At 44.0% G+C, this 17209-nt stretch overlaps 1 protein-coding gene across 17 annotated transcripts in view; it reads right to left on the reverse strand.

Annotated features, from left to right (window-relative positions):
- The window catches only part of FGFR2 (fibroblast growth factor receptor 2), a 121910-nt gene that overhangs the window by 71985 nt on the left and 32716 nt on the right, over positions 1–17209 (reverse strand). For 7 of the 17 annotated variants that reach the window (XM_050803944.1, XM_050803941.1, XM_050803943.1 and 4 more), the window contains exons 3-5: positions 16108–16374; positions 15163–15240; positions 2236–2405 (exon numbers count right to left, since the gene is read on the reverse strand). In XM_050803944.1, coding sequence (XP_050659901.1) covers positions 2236–2405; positions 15163–15240; positions 16108–16374 — 515 coding nt within the window. The remainder of the gene's footprint in view (positions 1–2235; positions 2406–15162; positions 15241–16107; positions 16375–17209) is intronic. The other 10 variants (XM_050803950.1, XM_050803948.1, XM_050803949.1 and 7 more) reach the window with 2 other exon arrangements.

Here is a 17209-nt window from a genome sequence, read left to right on the forward strand (position 1 = left end):
AGTATTTCTACTTCCAAGCTTCAACAGTACCCACCTGCTAGCAGATCTGCCTCATAACAGTTTCACATGTTCACTGCCCACCATGCGTTACTAGAAACTTACTCATAGGCAGTCCCCATTTTCCCCTGAATTTTAGCCTCTAGATGTTAATTTCCAAGTGTTAAAAAGGCAAAAACTTTTGCAGGAGCAAATAATCCTTTAAAGATGAATAACTGTCTATGGGATTTCAGAAAAGGGCTCCAGGGCATTTTTAGGTGGAAAGGAGGCTCATTTACCCACAGTAATGATGGAGTTACGTGATGCTGGTGTGTTAAAGACACGTGAGACACAGTCCCGGATGTCCCACTGCTGCTACTGAGGAATCCTCCCCACCTGGCTCTAAAGGACCTGAGTTCTGAGCTAAAGAGCGTCTTCTATTCCTCCCACCGTCAGTTTTCCCAGATGGGTTCCAGTGATCCCCATGTCTCCTGGCATTCAGGTCCTTGGGCAAACTCCTCCCTAGGGTCTCGCTTAATAATGGAAAAAAGCAAAAGTGGTGGCCGTCCCTTCCAACACTGGGCTACAAAAGGCTGTGACTTCTGTGATCCTGCTCTCATCCTCTCTCTCTCTCTCTCTGGCTCCTCCTTTGCTCTGATGACAGCAGCTGCCCTATGAAGAGGCCCGCGTGGCATGGAACAGTGGGCAGCCCCCAGTCAACAGTCAGTGAGGAACTGAGGCCCTCTGCAAGGAAGTGAATCCTAACAGCAACCACATGAGCAGTTCCTTCCCCAATTAATCCTTCCGATGAGACCTCAGCCTCAACCCTTCCTTGTTTACAGTCCTGTGAGACAGCTGGAGATGGAAGATCCAGCTAAACCACACCTTCATTCCTGACCCAGGAAACGGTGAGGTAGTAAATGTTGCTTAAAGCTACCATACCTTGGGGCAATTTATTATGCAGCAACAGGTAACTAATATGCCCACTTATGTTCAAATGCACCAGAGAATTTCATCATTCCTTCAGTCCTCTTCATATGCTCAATTATTACAGTTCTCCCCTTCCATACTAAATAATTTGGAAATTCCATCTCTCTTTCTGAGACATCTCTCCTTCCAACTCAGACCTGAATCCTTTCCTGACCTCCTTTCTCCTTATTCTTCCAAACAGCCAATATCACCTTTCCATGCACATCCATGGGATGCAACACGTTCCTGCAACTTCAACCAAACCTGTGTCCCTCCTGTTGCCAGAGTTCTCCTCTGCCTCCCCTCCAGGACTGGACTAGGAGCCCCTCAGAACTGGAGCCATCCCTCACCCTCTCATCTCCCCAGAGCCCAGGAGGGTGCCTGGCACACAGGGTGCTCAATCAATGTCTGCTAAGTGGATGAACAAAGGCTAGAAGGAGCATGCACAGGCATCTGCAGGGAGACAGCTGCCAATTTCAAACTCCCTAGGGAGTGATGAGACTAAATTTCATGGCATTGTGTGATGGGCTCTTCAGAATCTTTCAAGGAGGACAGCAGATTGCTGCTGTCATCTCCATGCACTCTCCCTTAATGCTTCATATTTCATACCCCAGTCTCTAATCCAAGTCCCCTCACTATTCATGCAATCCTGCTCTGACAGGGAAACTATACTGACGCTTCTCAAATTCCACACCCGTTTTAGTTTTATACACTATAAAGCATATAGAAAACAGACTCTCAACTTTCGACCTTTCTGTTATTAAACTCTCCTCATATGAAGAACACCACAAATGGGAATTGTACTTTAAAATTACATGTAAGTCCGGGGTAGTATTTTTTGTTAATATCAAACCCTGACATGGGCAATTGTGACAATTATTGATTGTTGTTAAAGTATTCCTTCTAATTTCTGCTAACTTTTGAGCACTTTAAAAAGATAAACCAAAATGTAGGGCTGGGCATGGTGGCTCACACCTGTAATCCCAGCACTTTGGGAGGCTGAGGCAGGCGGATCACGAGGTCAGGAGATCAAGACCATCCTAGACAACACGGTGAAACCCTGTCTCTGCTAAAGGTACAAAAAATTAGCCAGGTGTGGTGGTGGGCGTCTGTAGTCCCAGCTACTCGGGAGGCTGAGGCAGGAGAATCGCTTGAACCTGGGAGGTGGAGGTTGCAGTGAACCAAGATCACGCCACTGCACTCCAGCCGGGTGACAAACTCCATCTCAAAAATAAATAAATAAATAAACAAAAATGCAAGAAATGTGATGTTCTGAAAGCATAATTCTACCTTGTAGCCTCCAATGCGATGCTCCTGCTTAAACTCCTTCCCGTTTTTCAGCCACCGCATGGTTGGTGTCGGGTTGCCCCCCGCTGGGCAGCGAAACTTGACAGTGTTGGCCGCAGGCACAGCATGGAGCCGCTTTTCCATCTTTTCTGTGTTGGTCCAGTAAGGCGCTCCTGTTTTGGAAAACAATATTAGAATGTATACCGATGGACAGCTTCCCCTCCATGAGTAAACTCCAAACAGGTTAGATCATTTCGCTTTGCATGTAAATGATAAGCTATTTTTAAAATCTTTGGGTAATATTTACATTTGGAAAATATTTTCAGAAGTCTAATCCAGCTGGCTGAGCAGAAGGTCCCAGAGAGGGACGCTTCATGTCTACTAACGGGGGGGGGGGGGAAGTGTTTGAGGCCCCTTCTCTCTCTTGTTCTTGATGCCAGAAAATCATTTCACGTCAAATCATGTTTTAAAATGCTACTTTATATACATATGAACAATGTATACAACTGCCACAGCTAAGTCCTCCAAAAATATATCATTTTGGATTGCCACACCTATTAAATGGTCACATATACACACTAGTTAAAAACAAGTTGTTCTCAAAAGCCCTATCAACTTATCCACTGGCGCCTTACTTTAAATGGCAATCAATAGTATACATTATCATTCTAATATAATAAAATAGCCCAGAGAGGTATTCATACATTTCTCAGAACTTATATACAAACAGACAAATAAAAACTGTATCACTAAATACACACTAACTTTTTTATTTAAAAAAATTATTTCCAAGGGTGGTTATGAATGCTATAACCCTACCACCCCACTAATGATAACTTAAGAGGAAGCTACCAATTAAATATGTTACAGTTATGCCCTCCAAATATCCCTGAAAGTCATAAATACAAGTGATTTTTTAAACTCAAGAAAAAAGTTTTAAATCACCAAGCAAAGTGTATTTTATCTAAATAAAAGCCACAACCTCAAGCCAGAATACCACTGTAAATTCTTCATGCCTGCTAATAGTGGCTAATGACTACTACTGACTGAAAGCCTCTGCTTTGCCAAGCACTGCTCAAAGAGTTTTTACATGTCAACACATTAATCTTCACACCAATTCAATGAGAAAGGCACTATCATAATCTTGGCTTCCAAGTGGGGAAACTGAGGCACAGAGAAGTTACATAACCTGCCAAAAGCCACGAAGCTTGGAAGAGGTGCAGCCAGGATTTGAACTACATCAGCCTGATGCCAGAGCCCACTGTCTTCAACCCTACTCTCCACTGCTAGGAAGATGCAGCTTCTCCATGAGGTTGGAATCCGTACCTTCCACCATTCTGATGTTTAAGGCTAAAGTTCGGGAAAGCCATCCTGGGTCAAGGCACATGTCCTCCTTTTTTCCTGTCCAGAACCTCTACCATACAGCAATTTAACTTTTCATATATATGTTTCTATCTTAGCAAAGTGGTAACCAAAATCCCTGTATTCCTCTGAAACAGCCACCAACAGGACCTTGAACATTCTAGAAGGCTAATTCATAACTGTGCTTATTTCTGATGAAGGCTAGACCAAACAACAGCACACACACTTCACAAACCCAAGGCAAAATGGCCCTAGGCAGGGACTTTGATGCATATTTAGAAGTCTCCTCTATTCTATGGGTGTAGAGCACAGTCCCTGGGGGATAAGGATCCCCTTCACTTAGCAGCCAGACTCTCAGGATACAATTAGGAATTGAAATGATTGCATCCAAACACCTACCCCAATTAGCCTTCACGCTTGCTCTTGAAACCTGTTGTCAAAGGTAGGGCTGAGACTTCTTTACAAGGGCATGCTGTATCTTTATCCCTGTGCTTATCTAAGTGTCAAAGTGATAGGATTTAGGTGCAAAAGAGGGGCAAAACTATAGAAGCTGGGAGGGAAGAAGAGGAAGGAGAAGAAAAAAGGAACAGGGACTGAATTCTTTCGTTTGAATCCAGTTGCATTTGCAACCTGGGTAGCCATTTGGCTTTGGGTGTTGAATACCTATAAACGCACCTATTCTTTTGAAGGTTCACCAGGGAGTACTTGATTCCTATTCATCACAAGACTCTCAGGGCCTGGCATATACTGAAACAATTTCAATAATCTTTCATTTTAAAAGCTTCTACTTAGAAAAATCCATCCACAGCCACAGTCACTAAAAAGAAACCATTGAGAGCACAAAACAAATAATGAGCTTTGTCACTACACAAAGACGTTTACAAATCTGACCTAAATGGAAAGCATACCTCATGCTGTCAGGTGTCTGCACTCATGTCATTTGTTTAAGTAAACACAATAGCCTATTCATAAGAATTAGCTAAATATTAATGCAGTAACTCTTTCAGATCGCATCAATTACTACTGAGCTGATCCTGTGGAATGTCTTTTCTGTTTTACATAGAAGAAATCAACAGATACGTGCTTACATACCATGAGGCATGATTTTTATGTTCCCTAAAAAAAAGTGGGATTTAGCTGAAAGAACTAGGAATGTTGTTCTTTTCTGCCCTCACTGGGCCAAGCTATGGGTGAGACTGTAACAGCACAGGGACCGCCCCAGACCACGCATACCTATGCAGGCCTGACCTGTGGCAACAGCAACAGCACACGGGCAACCCGCACCTTTGTCTTGGTGCCTCGGGAGTGATTTAAGGACTAAGGTGAAATAATTTTGCTGGAATTTCTGGCAGGTAGCCACTTCCCTGGGGTGATATTTCAATCATCAAAGCTACACCTATAAAATCTGCTTCTGCAAAACAGAGACACAGCCATACAGCAGGATACGGGCACAGGGCTGCTCATCTAAGTCTCAGAGATCCAAGGTCGGGGGGCACCATAAAAACTCCAGGCACAACCCTCCGCCCAGGCTCCCCTGTGTGACCAGCCCCACCCTGGTGACTGCTAACATCACACCAGCACACAGCCTCTCTTTAAATGTCAAGCTCACAAATAGGTTTAATGAACTTGATACGGGAGGGGAGGAAGTCTTTTTTTTCTTTGAGACAGTGTCTCGCTCTGTTGCCTAGGTTGGAGTGCAGTGGCACGATCTCGGCTCACTGCAAGCTCCGTCTCCCAGGTTTATGTCATTCTCCTGCCTCAGCCTCCCGAGTAGTTGGGACTGCAGGCACCCGCCACCATGCCCAGCTAATTTTTTTTTTTTTTTTTTTTTTTTTTTTTTTTTGTAGTAGAGACCGTGTTAGCCAGGATGGTCTCAATCTCCTGACCTCATGATCCGCCTGCCTCGGTCTCCCAAAGTGCTGGGATTACGGGTGTGAGCCACCGTACCCGGCCAGAACTCCTTTATAATTTTACAATAACTCTTCCTGAAATACACTAGCTTTATGTGAACCTTGAAGAATCTGTAAGATCTAGAAAAATAATAATACTATAAGATAGCTTTATGATGTTTCCTTCATCAGCAGCCTGGTGTCCTCTGTATGTTTTCGCAGTTGGAAAGGCCACACATGGAAATGCCAGGGCTTCCCAAGAACTGCAAAGCAGCTGGAGACAAACACCATCCAGGCACCTAGGACAGGCTCCTCTACCTAAGGAAGCCCCTTTTATACCAAGGCTCAGGAACAGCTTTAACAACTCTCATCTGGAGAAGGAACTCATGTACCAAATTAAAGATCTACCAAAGCCGAGATCAGCCTTGTCCATAGTAGATGCTCAACAGGGATGTTTACTCAACAGTCCTATCTTAAATGAATCTGCAGTCCAGGTGCAGTGGCTCACACCTGCAATCCCAGCACTTTGGGGGCCGAGGCAGGCAGATCACCCGAGGTCAGGAGTTCAAGACCAGCCTGACCAACATGGTGAAACCCTGTCTCTACTAAAAATACAAAAATTAGCTGGACGTGGTAACACATGGCTATAGTCCCAGCTACTCAGGAGGCTGAGGCAGGAGAATAGCTTGAACCCAGGAGGCGGAGGTTGCAGTGAACCGAGATCATGCCATTGCACTCCAGCCTGGACGACAACAGCAAAACTCTGTCTCAATCAATCAATCAATCAAATGAATCTGCAAGCCAAGGACACATGAGTTTCCCTGAACTTCATATACCTTAGAGGTGTATGAAGAGTGGGCTTAAAGTCAACTAATAGAGATGTGTGGTATAAACTTCCAATGGCATTCAAAATGAATGACACTAAACCACCTGTAAAGGAAACAAATTAATCTCGATGATAGGTATGGTACCTTTGGCTCTGACATTCTTAGAGCTTCTGATGTGATAGGTACCACGAGAATGATGTTCTCCTAATCATTAAATACTAAGAATGAGCTGATTAAAGGAACAGTCAAACCTAGCCACAGTCAATCAATCCCATCCCATCACCAGCGCATAGCATACCTACTCATTATCATTTTCTACACTGTAACAGTTATTGCATATAAGTAATAATATTAAGTAAGTAGAATTTTACTTTAAGACAACAGAAGTCTTTTAAGATGCAATGGGTTAAAGAGAGATTTATAAATGCACAGAAACTTCCCTTAAAGGACTCCAACACAGCCTTTAACATTCCCAGCCTAGAGCCAAGTTATCATTCTTTCTCGAGGCCCCTTCTTTGTGATAGATGTGTGCTTCTAACATCAGTTTCTCTGTACTGAAAAATATTCCTTCTGATGCTGACCAACAAGAGTAGGGCACCTGGAGGGTACAGCTGGGGTTGTCTTCAGCCTATGGGGTAGGCACTCAAGCGTTTATTGGATGGATGGATGGATGGATGGCGGACGGACGGATGGATGACTATTAAAAGCTTTAGCTATAAAGTGAAGTAGTTGCACTGATTAAGGTCCCTTCCAGTTCGAACATACTTTCCAGGTATCCATGTGCTAGGCACGTATTGATTCTATCAACAAATGGTAGGATTATATGATTTCTTTTGACCCTGCAATTTAAACTTAATCAGAAACCATAGTCTGCTGGGCCTGCCCCCACCAAAACCCTTACACATCCCAATGCTGACATCTAAGGTTTATAATCTTCTCTCTCTCTCTCTCTCTCTCTCTCTCTCTCTCTCTCTCTCTCTGGAACCAAAAAAAGAGAGAACACGGCCCAATGATTTAAAGGAGAAACATGGAATCATATTACCAGGCTGTACCAAAAGAGACCTCAGTGACCATCTGGCCCAACGACTGATGTGATCAATGTCATCCAGAAAGGTTAAGTGATTTGATCAAGGTCACACAGCCAGAGGCCGGGCTGAGGCCAGGCCCATCTCCAGCTCCCTGAGCAGTGTTCCTTCAACCACTCCAGCCTGCCCTTTGAACTCTCCCATGGTAATTAAGTCAAAAGTTCAAGATTTATGTGAGCAGCGGCCACTGATGACTGCCAACTGTATTTTTATGGATGCAAAAAATTTTAAAAACACAGCCTGTTTCAGCTCCTAGATTAAGTCTCACAAACTCTCTAAAGCCCCACTAAAGCCTCTGTCTCGAGTCTATAATTAGGGCTTTTAAAAATATCACTAATCAGGACATTTGAATGCCTTGACTCCTGACAGGGGAAAAATGTCTCAGAGCTCCCCACTATCCTGCAGTTCTGTTTTCAGTTTGGTATAAACTAAGAGAAAACAAATCTAACAAAATATGGAGATGTGAGTGAGGATATGATTATGAGGGGGTGTGTCTGTGGCTTTATTTGAGAACTCTCATTAAAAACTTGCTAACCAGCCAGGCATTCAATCAGAAATATATGTTTTAAAAACCAAGCAAGTTAACCACAAGTGAAATAACTGAGCCCATGAGCAGACCAGCTGGCCCATGGGAATTGCCAAGATCTGCCTTCAAAGGAAACTTCTCCAATCATTGGCTGCGCTGTTTAACCAAAGAGGAGACTGAGAAAGATATTCAGTCCAACCATAGGATGGAACCTCATCACCAGTCTTTGTGATAAAATACCAAAACCAGCCTTTTCTTTTAAGAGACAGGGTCTTGCTGTGTTGCCCAGGTTGCACTGCAGTGGTATGACCACGGCTCACTGCAGCCTTGATCTCCTGGGTTCAGGTGATCCTCCCACCTCAGCCTCCCGAGTAACCGTGACTACAGGCATGAGCCACCACACCTGGCTAATTTTTAATTTTTTGTAGAGATGGGGTCTTGCTATGTTGCCCAGGCTAGTCTCAAACTCCTGGGTACACACGATCCTCCTGCTTCGGCCTCCCAACTAGCTAGGATTACAGGCGCGAGCTGCTGTGCTGGCCCAAACCAACTTATTGATGATGTTTTCATTACAAAGGGAATTTCCAAAAATTTGCGAAGCCTGTGTGGGTTTTTTGTTGCTGTTGTTGTTGCTATTGTTCTTTTCAATTCCTAGAAACTTCAACACAACTAAGAAGCCTGCGGTTACCAACTTAGGATCTCTACCAAGTAAAAATCCCAATTAGAACAAAGGTGACTTTGAACTGTTATCGGCAGGTTAATCAATGAAATGAGTTTGGGATCTCAGGCTAACTACCTTCATTTTCCCTAGTTACTTCCAAAAAAAATAGTCTTTCTCCCTGACATGGAGTGTGGGCATCTGCAGGTCTCAACAGGAATGAAACCAAAATAGAAAATCACTTTGTCTCGCATCACTCGAGAGAAAGAACCACTTTAGCAGCAAGAGTCTTGATACAGCTGTTTCTCCATCACTTCCTTCGAGTTAAGCAACGGACCTGAACTTTTTGCCAATCATGATCTTCTCAAAACTAAGTCTCAAGCTTTTCAGAAACATTAATCACCGAAACACAAGCTGGAGACAATAAAAATCCCTCGAACAAATGGGTATATGTATCTACCTAGGGGCTGCCAGATAACTCATCAACATACCTAGTTTTAGGAAAGGCAAGAACTAGTTAACTTATGCTTTTCCATGCAAAAGGATAAATTCTCAACCTTTCAAAACCCTCAACCTGGATGCATTTCAAAAATTAGCATTTGAAATTGCAACTTTCTTTCTGGAGAAAATGTGTTGCACCGAGGGGCATACGTAACAGCATTATTTCCTGGCAGCCAGGCTTGTAATGACATCACAGGACTGTTCCACTTGGAAACATCTAGTGCTGGTACCGTGTGAGGTCATCAGCTAGTCAGCTGCTAAAATATGACCAGAGAATGCCCTGCACATCTGTGATGAAGAAATCAACTTAAAATAGATATAGATAGATAGATATAGATAGAGAGAGAGAGAGAGAGAGAGAAAGAGAGAGAGAGAGAGAGAGAGAGAGAGAGAGATAGATAGATAGATAGATAGATAGATAGATAGATAGATAGATAGAGATAGATAGATAGATTTTTTTTTTTTTTTTTTTTTTTGAGACGGAGTCTTGCTTTGTCGCCCAGGCTGGAGTGTGGTGGCACGATTTCAGCTCACTGCAACCTCCGCCTCCTGGGTCCAAGCGATTCTCCTGCCGTAGTCTCCCGAGTAGCTGGGACTACAGGTGCCCGCCACCAAGCTCGGCTAATTTTCATATTTTTGGTAGAGATGGAGTTTCACCATATTGGCCAGGCTGGTCTCGAACTCCTGACCTTGTGATCCGCCCACTTCGGCCTTCCATAGTGCTGGGATTACATCCGTGAGCCACTGCGCCCGATCTTTAATTCTTGATTGTTATTTTTGCCATTGTATTTGGTGCCCAAGCTTTTTGTACTTTGTACAGAATCTAACAAGAACTCTAGCAGGCAGCTGAGCTTGCCTTCTTATATTAACCACCAAAAGTAGATCAATAATCTAGCATATCAGCAGAGGGAATGACCTGCAATATATTTTTCCAACTGGAAGATACAGAACTAAATTTTCAATGTCTCAATCCAAAAGGAGAAAAAAAAAAAAAAAAAAAACTGAAAAAAGCCCAAAAATGTCACCATCAACACCGGGTCACTGGAGCATCATTTGTCAAGGTTCCTAAAGAAGAACATTCAAACACATCCCAGTGGCATTTCCAGACAATGAGAAGGCACCAAAGAAATCAATCTGGACACATGAGTGTTTTCCAGGTGGCTGAAAATGCAAAGAATTTGGTGCTTCTGCAATTTTCCCTATTAATCGGGTCAGGCATTTGACACTTGAGGTGGCAAAAAATTGTTTTAATGGCAACGTCCCCTTTCCTGCCTTGCCAATTACCCCGGCCATGGCATTCCTCTGTCCACACAGGCCACAGCTGCTTAATCTCAGCCGCCCCAGGCTGCACCTGTGAATCAGACCAGTCTAATCACACTAACAGATGGCAGAGGCCAAGTAGCCAGCTAAGAACTGCTATCACTTTAAATAGCATCTAATGTTTCACAGACACCAAACAGAGGCACCTCCTCACAGCAGTATCTCCCTGGTACAGCTAACACTAGCCCTTAATCACTGCAGAGCACCCATTTCGGGGGCAGAGTTGGTGTCATTTGAGAGCTAATTACAAAAGAACCCTGCTTGTAAGGTGAAGGCATGGCAAGTACACTGTTGGTTGGCATTCATCACATGGGCGCTCTACCCCCTGGCCCTTCTGCATGGGCGCTGGGCAGTTAGGAACAGTGTTCATAATGCAAAGCATAAGGGCCACAGCACATAATCCTTCTGAACCACTCAGCCTGCCTGTCACGTAATCCATACCTTGCTGTTGCATTTTATTGCTTCACATGGTTTCACGGTAACCTGCTATTAGGCAGGTACCTGACCACCAGGACAACACAGTTCCCCAGGCATCCAAAAACCACCCTGACAGAATCCGATGTCTCAATCCACAGCGAGGACACCCACATACAGTAAAACTTGAGAGCTGTAAACACCTGTACAAGCATTCTCACTCCACCCACATTGTGACCCTAGGATGCTCTCATGCAACACGCCTACGACTGAAACGCAGCTCTGCTTTTGCTTGCTGAGCCACAACTTTCCAATCAATAAAGCAAGAATAAATAATCTCTCCACCTGATCGGGTTATTAGTGGCATGGATGGAACCAGCAACCAGCTCAGAGCCTGTCTAGGGTGGGCCCTCAGCATCTTTGCCTCCAGCTTCATGCCAGAGCCACTGGCCAAAAGAAGTGAATGACGTGCTCCACTGTATCAGTGCTTTTTGTTAAATAATAATGATAACCTTTTTAGAAGGCTGGTATAAATCACAGAAGATACTTCCACTCACCTTATTATCCACTGTTTTACGAACAAGACCGCTAACGGTAAGCTCCCATTCAGGGCAGACCTCCATGTGCAAATTCTAAGCCAGCGGTTCTCGCATTTCAGTGTGAAGCAGAATCACCCCCAGAGTTTCTAAGGCAGTGGGACTGAGGAGGAACCTGAGAATCTGCATTTTGAGGGAGTTCCCAGGTGATGCTGATGCTGCTGGACCAGGAACTTCACTTTGAGAACAACTGCCCTAACCTTCCTCTTGACAAAAAGTAAGAACTGCATCAACCAAAATACTTCCCTTTTGCCCAAGCTGCTAGAAGATTCAGGGACAAATCTAAATCTTCACTTAAGTAACTCATTTATCCGAGGTACCTACCAATATCTGTTTTATCTTTTTCCTTTAAAAAGCTAAAAGACAGGCCGGGCGCAGGGGCTCACACCTGTAATCCCAGCACTTTGGGAGGCCGAGGCGGGCAGATCACCTGAGGCTGGGAGTTCCAGACCAGCCTGACCAACATCGAGAAACCCCATTTCTACTAAAAATACAAAATTAGCGGGGTGTGGTAGCATGTACTTGTAATCCCAGCTACTCGGGAGGCTGAAGCAGGAGAACTGCTTGAACCCAGGAGGCGGGGACTGTGGTGAGCTGAGATCGCACCATTGCACTCCAGCCTGGGCAACAAGAGCGAAACTCCCATCTCAAAAAAAAAAAAAAAAAAAAAAAAAAAAAAAAAAAACAGAAAAAAAAAAGCATTTTCAACAAATAGTGCCAGAACCACCACAGACAGGCTAAAAAGTGAATCCATACACACACCTAACATCCTTCACAAAAATTAACTTAAAATAGATTACACACATAAATACAAAATACAAAACTATAATAATCCTAGGAGGTAACATAGGAGAAAATCTAGATGACTTTGGGTTGGATGATGACATTTTACATATAACACCAAAGGCACCATCCATAAAAGAAAAAACTGGACTACATGAAACTTAAAAATTTCTGCTCTGCAAGAGACACTGTCAAGAGAATGAAAAGGCAAGCCACAGGTTGGGGGAGAAACTATTTGCAAAAGAGATGTAATAAAGGACTGTTATCCAAAATATATGAAGAACTCTTGTAACTTGACAGTAAGAAAACAAACAACCTCATTAAAAAATGGGCCAATGGCCTTAACAGACTTCTCACCAAAGAAGATATATGGACGGCAATTAATCATATTAAAAGATGCTTCGCATCATCTGTCATCAGAGAAATTTAAATTAAAACAACAAAATACCATTACACACCTATCAGAATGGCCAAAACCCAGAACACCGGGCACGTCGAATGATGTGGAGCAACAGGAACTCTCATTCCTTGCTGGTGGGAATGCAAAATGGTGCAGCCACTTTGGAGGGCAGCTTGGTGGTTTCCTACAAATCTAAACACACTCTTCCCACATAATCCAGCAATCACACTCCTTAACATTTACCCAAAGTAACTGAAAACTGTGTCCACACAAAAACCTGTGCAAAGATGTCTGTAGCAGCTTCATTTGCAACTGTCAAAACTTGGAAGAAACAGAGAATTTTTTTTTTTTTTTTTTTTTTGAGATGGAGTCTCACTCTGTCACCCAGGCGGGAGTGCGGTGGCGTGATCTCAACTCACTGCAACCTCCACCTCCTGGGTTCAAGTGATTCTCATGCCTTAGCCTCCTGAGTAGCTGGGATTACAGGCGTGCGCCACTATACCTGGCTAACTTACGTATTTTTAGCAGAGACAGGGATTTCGCCATGTTGGCCAGGCTGGTCTCGAACTCCTGTTCTCAAGTGATCCACCTGCTCAGCCTCACAAAGTGCTGGGATTATAGGCATGAGCAACAGTGCCTGGCTGAGATATCCTTTAGTAGGTAAATAGATAAACTTTGATACATACAAACAATGGAATACTTAGTGCTACAAACAAATGACCCATCAAGCCATAAAAAAAATATGAGGGAAACTTAAATGCATCTTACTAAGTCAAAGAAGTCAATCTGTAAAGGCTACAGACTGTATGATTACACACCCTAAAGTCAACCACAGACTTTGGGTGATAATGATGGCAGTGCAGGTTCATCAACCAGAACAGATGTACCATTCTGGCGGGGATGTTGATAACAGGACAGGCTATGCATGTGTTGGGGAAGATTATATGGGAAATCTTTGTTCCTTCCTCGTTATTTTGCTGTGAACCTAAAAGTGCTCTAAAAAATAAAGTGTTGCCAGGCGCAGTGGCTCACAGCTGTAATCCCAGCACTTCAGGAGACCAAGGCGGGTGGATCACTTGAGGTCAGGAGTTCAAGACCAGCCTGGCCAACATGGTAGAACCCTGTCTCTACTAAAAATACATAAATTAGGCCAGGCACGGTGGCTCATGCCTGTAATCCCAGCACTTTTGGAGGCCGAGGCAGGTGAATCACGAGGTCAAGAGTTCAAGACCAGCCTGACCAACAAGGTGAAACTCCATCTCTACTAAAAACACAAAAATTAGCCAGGTGTGGTGGCAGGCCCCTGTAGTCCTAGTTATTCAGGAGGCTAAGGCAGGAGAATTGCTTGAACCCAGGAGATGGAGGTTGCAGTGAGCCGAGATCACACCACTGCACTCCAGCCTGGGTGACAGAGCAAGATGGCATCTCGGGGAAAAAAAACATACATAAACTAGCCAGGTGTGGTATATTACTTAGGCCTTGTTTAAATGTACTAAATTGACTAAAATCCTTTTAAGAAAAATGTAGAATATACCATATAAGCAGAGAACCCCAATACCCCATGTACAAACACTTTAGGAACATTCCAGCCAAGTCATTGGAAAATGCAAGTAATGCTATATTCTATTGTCTTTATTGAATAAACATTTGCAAGCACTCACTCTTCTGAGCACTATACAACTAGGAACTCATGTAATCCTCATAACAATCCCAGAAGGTATTATTATTATTATTATTATTATTATTACTCTCCACTTTATAGTTAAAGAAACTAAGGCACAGAAGTGACATGAGCAACTCAGAAGTTGTGGAGAAAGAGTCAAACCCAGGCTGCCCAGCTCCAGGAGGCTATGCCATGTTCTTCCTCGCAAGTCAATGGCCTCTCTCGTGTTAGCACTCAGTGTTCACGGCCCTCATTAAGCAAACCACCTTTGGGTCCCTTTTCAATCGTGGTCTGCAAAGTAAGGCACATGTCCTTCATTTCCACTCAGCATGAGGTGTGTGTTGTAGGAGGCCGGGGTTTCTCATCCTAGGGACAACTGACATCTTGGACCAGATAATTCTTTGTTATGGGGCTGTGCTCTGCATCCCTGGCCCCTCCCCAACTAAAGGCCACCAGCACCCCCACCCTCTGTTGTGACAACCAAATATTGCCCATTGTGCCGGGAGAGCAAAAATAGGCCATTGCCCCAGTCACGCACCACTGGATTAAACCAAGCACGATCAATGATTACAGGGAAAACCAAGATGTTACGTGGTTCTACTATTTTTATGTCTCTGAATAGGGAGAAGCCAAAGGGAAAAGGAAAAATCAAGGAAAGAAAAGTAGTAACTGCTTTGAAAAACGAATGACCAGTGACACGAGAAGAAAGGACAAACGATAGAGAAGGCTGTGCAGCAACAGTGGTTTATTCTCAGGTTTGAAAGTCAGGAAAGTAGACACAGCGGGGAAAGGCAAGGGCCGCGGGACACAGCATGGCGTGGAAGAGTCGACAAGAAGACAGGTGACAGGCAGGACTTCCCTCCACGCTCCTCTCTCGGGGACCATCGGAGCCGGGCGGTTACTTACTCTTGTTGTTACCGTTCTCACTGACAAAATCTTCCGCACCATCGGTGTCATCCTCATCATCCCCGGATGAGATGGCATCTGTATGCAAAAGAACATATTCCATGGATGTGTTTTTTTGCAAAGCAAAAAGGTTGCAATTATCTACAACTGAGACCTTCTCCATAGCAAAGTCAACAACCCAGGAACCCTCGCAAAGAGCCTGGGATTGTGTTTAGTTAAGATAGTTTCAATGGCTTAAATATTCCCTCCATGATGACAGTTGGTCTATGTTATGATTCTCAATGTTTTCTGTTTTCACGCTATTTAAACAGGCTATAAAATTGGATATACGAGAATTGGATTTCAAGCTTCAAACAGTATTCAAGCCCCTGACAAATTTACCAATTGTGTAGTGCCCAAAGACTCTTTTTCCAGCACTAACCTTTCAGTATGCGGGTCCCCTTCAAGAAAGAAATTGATCCCTGACAAAACTTAGTCCCTGTGTGGCCCTTGTCATCGTCAACTAACATTCTGAAAGCAGAACTTTAAACTCAGCCACAAAGGGCGCCTGTTCTGTCCTGCTCACTGCACAGAATGAAATCAAGGAGAGAAACTCAAACTTTAATAAACTAATCAGAAATCTTGAGTATCCACATTTCAGTCCTATATTCTAAATGCCAAAGATGTCAGTGGTACCAAAAAAAAAAGAGAAAGAAAAAACCATGTATTTCCTTAAATAAAAGCGTACTATCTTAAGAAAAATGTTACTTTGTGCACAAGAGCTCTGTCATTCTTAATGATTGGCCTTTCTGGTGCACCAGGTCCCAAAGAAGAATTTCAAAAACTATGAAGCTGTGTGCCTGGCATCCAATTAGAGATCTCGCTACCTTTGCACTTGGCCAAAAAAATGTAAATCACATAATGGCTACAGAGAAGAGAGAGCGTAGGGCTCACGGGCCGACTCACCTGTGACATTCACCATGAAGTACCAAGTTTCACTGTCTACAGTCCTAGTGGCAGTACAAGCATAGAGGCCGGAGTCTCTAGGCGTGGCGCCCTTTATCTGCAAGTACTCCCCAATAAGCACTGTCCTATTGTTGGGCCCCAAGTGCACCCCATCCTTAGTCCAACTGATCACGGCGGCATCTTTCAACAGGCAGCGCACCTCTAGCGACTCCCCTGGTGCAGCCACGTACACTTCTGGTTGAGAGATTTGGTATTTGGTTGGTGGCTCTGCAGAAAGGTGGGAGAGAGAAGATGGAGACAGATGGGAAGGAGGGAGAGGAGAGAACGTCCAACAAAGGTCAGTGGAGGCTGCTTATTCCCAGGAGAAGCTGTTCTTGCTTTGCAAATGGCCCCAGCAGGCATCCACCTCTCCCCAAGCCCCAGGAAGTCAGGAAGTATCTGGAACAGCAACCAGAGGTATGATACCCCCAGCAAATCTGTCCTGACTTCGTTTCCACATCCTACAGGGCTTTAGAAACAAACCAAACCGTAGCATGGAAGGATATTCCACAAGAAAATGTTTAAATTGATTGCCAAAGTGTGCTTGCACCGTAATACCTGCAAAAATCTGTCATTGTGGTATGTTTTATTTGTAAGAATGCCAAGTTTTTCACATTTGTACGTTAAACGTGACTGTGCATCACACACACATACACTCTTAATTACTTGTGCTAGACTTGGTATGTTGTCCCAAGGCCAAGCTTCTTAAAATGAAATGTCTCAAACTCAAGGAAAACTAAGGGATCCCCTACAAGATTTTTTGCCACCCAGAGTTTTCATGAGCTCTCAGGTTCAGATCAGTACTTTGCAGGTTTAGAGACCTAACTAATTCTGTGCTGGGTGAGCTGAGACCTGCCGTTTTCCTCAAAATGATAAAAGCCTGGAGGCCTTAACACCAAAAACAAAAAGAGCAAATGCCCAGACAGCTGCAAGGCGGTCTCCACTGCACTTACAGGGGTCCTGAAATGAAGCCGCTGGGTGCTGCGTGCCCCCAACTCCACACGACAAAGTTTTGTCCCACCCTGCTCACCAACTCCCGCCACACACGTCCCAGGCTTCTCCT

The sequence above is a fragment of the Macaca thibetana genome, chromosome 9 (assembly GCF_024542745.1).
Source record: "Macaca thibetana thibetana isolate TM-01 chromosome 9, ASM2454274v1, whole genome shotgun sequence".
Taxonomy (NCBI): Eukaryota; Metazoa; Chordata; class Mammalia; order Primates; family Cercopithecidae; genus Macaca; species Macaca thibetana.